This window comes from Lonchura striata, chromosome 3 (assembly GCF_050655825.1).
Source record: "Lonchura striata isolate lonStrDom1 chromosome 3, ASM5065582v1, whole genome shotgun sequence".
In the NCBI taxonomy this organism is placed as follows: Eukaryota; Metazoa; Chordata; class Aves; order Passeriformes; family Estrildidae; genus Lonchura; species Lonchura striata.
In genome coordinates this window covers 14,577,137-14,585,607 of record NC_140705.1, presented here as the reverse complement: position 1 = coordinate 14,585,607, position 8,471 = coordinate 14,577,137, and the positions used below count along the sequence as shown (strand labels likewise).

Here is an 8,471-nt window from a genome sequence, read left to right as displayed (position 1 = left end):
GAGGAGGAGCTGCCAAACAGCTCCCTCAGAGTCTGCTCTTCCTCTGTACAAACAGGCTTTGCTGGACTGTCTTTGGAGCAGCCCTCACCCTTTCCAGATCTGCTGCAGTACTTATCATTATATTTTAATATTTCAATTAATTACCAGCTTCTCAAGTTCAGGAACTATTTTACCTTACTCAAATAGTTTATTTAAAAATATATATATATATATAATATTCTCCAATTCAGAAAAGGATAGAACTTCCCACAATGTAACATTTTTTTATATATATATAAAATATTTATGCATTCAGTGAATGGAAACAGTTTTACTGTATACATTTTTAATGTTGTACTCTATGCAAATCTGCATTATCTAAAAATATACCGTACTTCTGTAAATCAAAACAAGCAGGGAAAAACCACTGTAGTTGTGCTCTGGGTTACAATACCTAACAGAAATGACATGATAGTTTTAGTTTTGAATTTAAGAACTCACAAAGAACATTTTACTTTGTGAGCACATAAATAGAAGACTAAATACATTCTTGCTTTGTTAAGCTGAACTGCAGTAGAGGTTACAAAATGTAAATATATTTACTAATTTTCAGTATTTCAGTGTTTCCAAGTCCACCTTTCATGATAGTGTTAAATAAAACATGGTCCTATCCTTCCAACATTTCAACACTCTTTAAAAAACAAAAACAAACAAACAAAATTTTAAAGTGAAATGTCCTCCTTCATTGAAGTGTTAGATCATATTTTAAATTACTGCACTCCCACACAATATTTTTTATATATATATATATTCTAAATATATATATATATTTATATATATATCTAAAGAGACCAAATAGGAGACTACATTTTTTACTGTCAATATGTTTAACATCACATACTGTAGTTGTATAAAACATGCATTTTCTGGGATAATTATGAACACATCATGAATGAGCCCATATATATTATATTTTTTGTACAACTCCAAGTTAAAAAAAAAAAGTCAGAATAAGTGCCTCTGAGGCCCTTTCTTCCCAGCTATCAGTTCTCAAAACACACTACTGAATTATTTACCTATACCTACAGCTATGTGCTAGAGAACCAGATTAAAACTTTAAAATACATCTACAGTATGTTTCACTTTTCTTAAAGTTTGTGACAGTCCTCAGATATTGTGTTGTGAAATGTAAAAACAGTCACAGATTCTTTTATTTTCCAGAAAAAAACAAAACAAAACAAAACAAAAAAAAACCAACAAAACACATCTAGGAGAGTATGTAAAAAACAAGGCAAAATGAAGTTTCATAGCACTTAATGAGGGTTAATATAAGTCAATAACTAGTATTGAGGTTTGTAAAAAGGGCTGGATGAGCAGTTACATGTACAAGCAAATGGTCTGGTAAATCCCATGCTCTCAGACATTGTTTCTGTAACCAACACTTCTCCACCCTTAAAACCAGTTGATATACATTCAAAATAGGTTGACACTGATATACTTAATAGGTGTAAAAATAGTGCACTATTTTTTCTGCCACAAAGCAAAACTGCATCCTAAGAGCTGGTAAACTTTCTTTCTCCTTAAACAGAAAGAATGGGCAAAAAAACCTTGAAAAAAAATTAAATTAAGGCAATTAGACAGGTAAAAGGGGATTGCCCATGATGATGTAGCTGAAACTAGTATATACTTCAAACCTATACTAGCTGCTGAACACTGACATGCAGCTTCTGACAGATGTGTGTGAATGATATAAACTTCAACATTATGGCTTTATACAAGTGCATAGTTGCAACTGCAATAAGTAACGGTATCTGATTAATAAGCATAAAAAAATAAAGTGGAAAGATTTTTAAACCCCTCTTGCAGTATTACAGTACAATATATATACACAGTTTAATGGTCACTTCTCACAAATGCAGTCTATATCACTATGGTGGATCTTCCTCAGGTTCTACTTGCAGACGTGCTGGTGGCATCTTTATGAAAGCTGAAAAGTCAGTTTCTTCCATTTCAATACTCATTCCTCTCGATCCTTTTATGAAATGTAGTGTATGTGTCTTGCCAAGAAAGCTTTTGTGGAACAGAGTTTAAAAGGTTACCTAACATATCCTTTGACTATTTACCAACCATTCCTCAACTGATCAGTCACTTGGGAGAATACAGGAAAACCCTTAGAGATTAGTAATTTATATTGCAGCAAAAATGTAAACCTCTGATATATATAGCACAATCTCTCAGGAAAATATATATTTTTAATATATTTTGGGATATGTTTCAGTCTTGCTGTAATGGGAAGAAAATTATCACCTTGACTGTGTCTGCATTCACGGAAAGCAGTTAGCTGAAAAAGAAGCAGGAAGTTTGGTCAGTAAATGCAACAAATGTAAATCTGACAATAAATACTTGTTCAAAATCTTCCCTTAAGATGGGCTCATCACTGTACTTGAGAGAAGCACCTTTCCTCTGCATCCAACAGCAACATTACTTCAGTATTGCACATCCTTGCACACTGTAATTCCAAATCAATTAAACCCCCTTGCAATACATGAGGGTGAAGTACAATATGCACAGTGTAATAGTTACTTCTAAAAGATTAGTAATCAGTGGACTTTTAATACACAAAGATGCAGTATATTTAATTAACATAATGCTCATTACTGTGAACACTAAGCCAGTTAAGTTCTGCAGGAGCTTGTTCCTCAGTTCCCTGAGCACACAGCAGAGGAGCTGCCCCAGTGCCACTGTTATACAGCTGAGATACATCTTGCATACTGTCTAAAACAATTCTTAGCCATTTAACATTTAGGTTTTTTCTGTGTAAATATAAGATTGCATCAATGTGTGAAATAATCAGATCCTGAAGTCTATAGAACAGGTAAAGCTATTCACAATACATCCAGAATTAAGCCATAGGACAAATCAGATCACTGCAATGGCCGGATCTTTCTAAAGCAGTCAAGGGAACCACACCACGGAAGCTGCAAACCCGTCTGTTTACATAGTTTTCAAATGCGTGGTTAGGTACGCAGAAAGCACAGCACTGCAAAGGAAAGCCAAGTCAAATTCACTTCAGAACAGAGGTAGAAAAGCAAAATGCAAAACTCCAGTGATTTCATGTCTGCTAGCCATAGACCAGTTTATATTCAAAGCTTAAAACTGAAAAGTGTTTGTAAATACCAAATCTATTTCAGCTGAACATCCAACTGCTACATCTCCCATTTATCCTTCAAATATTCGATGCTGAGGTTAGCAGTATTAGCATTAGAGATGGGCAATGACCTTGAAAACAGAAGTTTTGGGGTTTTTTTCAGGCAGGCAGACATGAATTTTGAAAAAAAAAATCTAAGATTAGAAAAATAAAAACACTGGCAAAGGCAACAACTGTGTTTTAATGAAAATGACTCCTCTAGAAGTTCAATATGATGAACAGAATCTCATTTTTCTATTTAAAATTTAAAATGAGATCTTGTATTTTCTCTGTTTTGAGAAACAAAATCCAACATAGCATGCTGTATTCAAAGGCAAACAAATCCATTCCTCTCTATGTAGATTTACCCCTTATACTTCTTCAGAAATCAAAAACATCGTCATCATCATCATCATCACCATCAATATCATCAACATCATCAAAGGACCAATCCCAGTCCTTAAATGCCAGATCAAGTAATCTGCAACAGGAGGGTTTGATGTTTAAAGAGTGTCATACTTTTATAAAAGACTTGAAAATTCCTTTTGCTATCACTAAACCTTTTTAACTGAAAGACTGTTTAAGGTAGATGGGTTTGTTCCTTTGCCTATTACAAGTATGAAGGTTCAGTTAGTGTTCATTTAAATTAAGAATATTGCTTTCATTGCAAATTCATCTCAAAAATCATTCCATTCAATATAGAATTCTTACCATATTCATTTTTTTCCTGAATTTCAATAGGAAACACCAACATGTGCCTTTTTTAAAATTAGCTGCTTTCTGTTTTGTTGCTGTTCTTGCTGATTGTGGTGGTTTCATGCTCTCCTGCTATGCCCTTCCAGACAATAATATAAACCTAACAATTTTTCCAATAAAATCAAGTGATTTTGAGTGCTGAAAAGAACACTGAATAAGATAGCACTTCATCTGAATGTATAAACAAATATAGCAGGATTTTACTGTATCCCAAATACAGGGTGATTACACTATGAAGCTATTCTGTAGCTCATTATTTAAAGTTAAGCAATGCCAAAAAAGAGGATATATCGACTTGTTGTCTAGGCCTCCCTGTCTTTGCTCCTTGTATGGTCACTATAGAACAAAGAAGGCAAGCAAGGCAAACCCTGTCAGCAAATGAGTCATTTTACTTATCTGAGGCATTTATTTTGGGATGGGGTGAATCATTGTCTAGGAACACTTGTCTCTTTCTGTTGCAATATCTTAACTACTAACTTTTCAACTGCTATAGCTACAACAAATGAAACCTAGCCTAGTCACTTCTCCAGGGAGCTGGAAGGATCCTAATTAGGGTTGTATGCCAAGCATAGGATGCAGGCATGGAAACCTTACCCTAAGAGAGCATCAATATAAACATGCTACATTGTTTAATACAGTAAATCACACATTTTAAACAAAATGGGTCTTGGGAATTTGGATTTCCAGGCTTTAAACTATTTAAATCTTTAAATGTGATATAGCCCTGAAAAGGCTCAGTATTCATTTGTTACATGAACTATGGCTATTACACTTAAACAATTTATTAGGAAGTAAAATACATTGAAATTGGGTTTCTTTCAATTTGGAATTATCCATTTGGAATTATCTGTTAGCCATTTCTCAAATGGTTAAGCAGAAATTATATGGTCCTGTATGAAAAACTGGTTTGCCCTTTCTTAAATCCTCGCAGATTTAAGAAGAAAAACAGCCATGAAAACCTTGAAGAAACCATCATTGTGTGAAATTCCTAGCAGGGACAGCATTTGTAGGACCAGGCAGCTTGGAAGGGACCCCAGGAGATTTCTAACCCAACCTCCTGCTCAAAGCAGGGTCAGATACAAAGCAAGCCCGGGATATTCAAGGCCTTGTCCTGTCAGCTGTTGAGAGCCTCCAGGGATGGAGCCTGTCCAGCCTCAGTGGCCTCCCTCTCTGCATTGGCTTTTCCTTCTATCCAGCTGGAGTGTCTCCTGGTTCAGGTGAGCCCCTTGCTTCTCACCATGCAGCACTGACGAGCCTGGCTCTGTCTCTTGGACATCCTCCCCAGGGGCTGGGGCAGGCTGCCATGGGAGCCCTGGACATGGCCATCATCCGGCTGAACAAGCCCAGCTCCCTCAGGAATCTGCTATGACCATCCTGGTGGCCTCTGCCTGGTCCTCCCCCAGTGTGTTGATGTCTGGCTGGAATTTGGGGGCTCAGAGGTAGAGGCAGTGTTGTGCTGCAGACTATGGAGTGTATGGAGAGGGGTATAATCTCTTCCCTCAGTCACCTAGCTGTGCTCCTCTTGGTGCAGCCCCAGCCCAAACCTAGCTGCCAGGGCCTACTGCTCAGTACCGAGATTGAACTGGCAACTTCATTCTTAACATAGTTCATGAAGGAAAATTAATTATTTCATATGGTAAGCACTTGCACAAAAGCCTCATAGAAGCAACACTGAGATATAAATTTACCGTAGCAATATTTATGAGTATGTGGTTTCTAATTAAATGTGTTTAAATCCATATAAATTCCCACTGGTTTGACAGACCTGCATTATTCTGGTAATAGGTGACATGACCTCACAAAGCTACACTTTTCATCTGTTAGGTACATTTGTGAGGCTAACTTGGAAACTTAAAATGAAGTGCTTTACACACAAAAACACTCAGCCCCCTCCTTTTCCTACCAGTATAGAATGGTAAATACTATGCTATGAAAGCATTTTGTACCAAAGTTCAAGACTGAAAAAGCTGTATTAGAAGGAGAAGAATTATTTGCAGAACACCTAACAATAGTTATTGAAAAAAATCAGAATTTATATACCTTTATATGTTAACAGCAAGAAACAGAGTAATACCATTAAGTTAGACTGTAAACAGTATGCAGAAGAAAAGTGATCTACTTGTTCCCCAAATCGTCATGAATGTTTTCCTGATTCATGCTTTCAGTCCTATCACTGATACTTTGATTATTTTTGCACAAAGAAACTCTTCAATAGTTGGTCACTAAAAAGTGATTTAAAAGCTTTTTTTCTTCATGATTATAATAGATCTATTAATTTAAAATCCAAATTATGAGGTCTGATTCTGTTTAAAATATGTAAATTAAATCACCAAAAATTAGACTGTATGAAGGTTGGGAGGGAAGTGAAATAAAATTACTCTAAGTCCTTCCACCACTATGCATTTCCACCCATTAAAATACCAGTATCTCTTTAAGATCCTTCATAGCATAAGGATGTTTTGTGGTAATAGCAGCATCACAGCAAGAGTGTGTTTCCCTGCATTCTCCATGGTACCTCTGTCCACTCACCCAGCCCAAGGTCTCACCCAACCACCTGGGATACTTGTGCCAGTCTGGTCACAGAAAAAAGGAGAGCAATCCCATCTAGGCACTGCCAAATTACCTCTCTGGGGAAAAATGTTAAATCTTTGCCAAACTGGAATATTGCAATGAACAAAATAACTGAGACCAACCTTTTCACAGGCTGCCAGTACTGAGAACTGACATAAACAAATATAAACTAGTACTGCAGGTGATGAAAAACGCAAACTGGAAAAAAAACAGAAACTCTGCCCTGCACAATCATATAAATGTTACCTGCAGAATGCTATCAACTTCCACAGCACAGCAGATAGGATTCTGCTCCTCAGAAGTGATCCAGAAGAAAACTAACAATTTTTGTATGGGCAATTTTTACCCAATCAGAAGAATCTGATTAGGAATCATGATACATTAGCATGAGTCCTTCTACCCTGAATAAGAAATTGAAACTAATTGTAGTAAAACATTCAGAACAATGAATTAAATAGCAGCTCTTGTGTCACCTTGGTTTGTTTGGAGGGAGCTGTCGACTTGGTCGTCTGATGGACTGGTTCGGCTGTACCTTCATGGAAGTTCTGGGCGAAGATCGAGCAAAGGGATCTGGTGCTGGAGGCTTCTTGGGTATTTTTTTCACCAGTCGGCTCACCCATTTTTGCTGTTCTTCCGTAGAATTAGCTAACAGTAGTAGATTCTTTGCCGTAGAAATATCATAGTACACTGTAATAAGATTTTAAAAATAAAAATTAGTATCTTTATTATTCTAAACATGGCCCCACATCAAAAATTAGCTGTCAGATTAGCATACTCTCATACTTGAAGTAGAGGAATCAGCAGAGAGATCAAAACTAAAATGAACCAGTAGGTTTCCTGTCTGCTGACAGTGCCTACTCCTTGTATTTCAAGAGTAACAACTTAGTACTGTGGAAGATACACATTCAAGTGGAAGAAAACGCGGGTAATGCGAAGAGGTGTGACAGAGACTAAGAAATTATATAACCTTGAGTCACAAGGAGCAGCCTTCACCAAATGTAACCCCTTCCATAGCGCTGTTGTCTCCCACAGCAGAGCACAACACTCAGTGTGAGCACCTGACAACCACCATGCTCTGCTGCACGAGGATGGCAACACAACAGGCACATGCACACCACAGCCACGTGTCATGAACTCAAAGAAGAGTGACCCTCATGGAGACACTCTTGGAAAGGGGCTGATGGCCACATACTAATAAAAGAGAAACAAACCTTTATGTTTAGTTGGTGTCAGACCATTACTAGAATCCTCTGATCTATCAGAATGCCTTGTGACTCCAGCACTATCTGCATATTCAAATACTTGCTATTTACCTTTGCAAGGTGCTATAATCTCTTCCTTTTTATCCATGTGGTCTTTGTGACATTTGATATGGCAGCGGCGACATTCCAGAGCAGGAGGAGGTTTGAACATGTGCCACAGGGGCTTCATACAAGCTTCACAATTCGTTGGGAAGTGGTAAAGAGTAGGTATGAACTCATGTCCTTTGTGACAAATGTAATTTGACTTCTCTCCCATGGGCTCCACAGGAAATTCCTGTTCCTTTTTGCTCTCTCCTTCATTAGCATATAGGATCTAGAATGAAAGCAAAATAATCTCAATACTCCTAGTTGGCAAATATAAATTCACAGTCATTATCTAAATACAAAGATTGAAGAAGTACATTAGGAACGATTTTTCAATGATTTTTTAGTAACTATTTCATTAGACAATATTTTTGACAATGTCTGAAATGCCATGTCTGTTACACTAGAAACATTAATTTATTAATAAATACCTGGAATATCCTAGGAATTTCCTTGGAATCTGCTCTGTACACATCAGTCTGAGTGACTGGTCGGACATGGAAGAGCTTGCTATAAGAAATTGTTTTAATAAGGACAAAATTAATGTTACCACAATGACAAATGTGATGGATTAAGTTAGGATACAACATACCACATTTAAGGCTTGGAACCACTGAAGATTAGTCAAATTT

The 8,471-nt window shown here is 36.8% G+C and overlaps 1 protein-coding gene across 6 annotated transcripts in view; it reads right to left on the bottom strand.

Moving 5' to 3' along the window:
- Window positions 1-835: 835 nt before the first annotated feature.
- Window positions 836-8,471, bottom strand: part of ROCK2 (Rho associated coiled-coil containing protein kinase 2) — a 94,435-nt gene continuing 86,799 nt past the window's right edge. For 4 of the 6 annotated variants that reach the window (XM_085576272.1, XM_085576275.1, XM_085576271.1 and 1 more), the window contains 5 exons: window positions 8,271-8,349; window positions 7,807-8,068; window positions 6,967-7,180; window positions 3,535-3,647; window positions 2,214-2,320 (listed from right to left, as the gene is read on the bottom strand). In XM_085576272.1, the coding sequence (XP_085432398.1) occupies window positions 3,548-3,647; window positions 6,967-7,180; window positions 7,807-8,068; window positions 8,271-8,349 (655 nt within the window). In that variant the 3' untranslated portion in view covers window positions 2,214-2,320; window positions 3,535-3,547. Of the gene's footprint in view, window positions 2,321-3,534; window positions 3,648-6,966; window positions 7,181-7,806; window positions 8,069-8,270; window positions 8,350-8,471 lie in introns of all 6 variants that reach the window. The other 2 variants (XM_085576273.1, XM_085576276.1) reach the window with 1 other exon arrangement.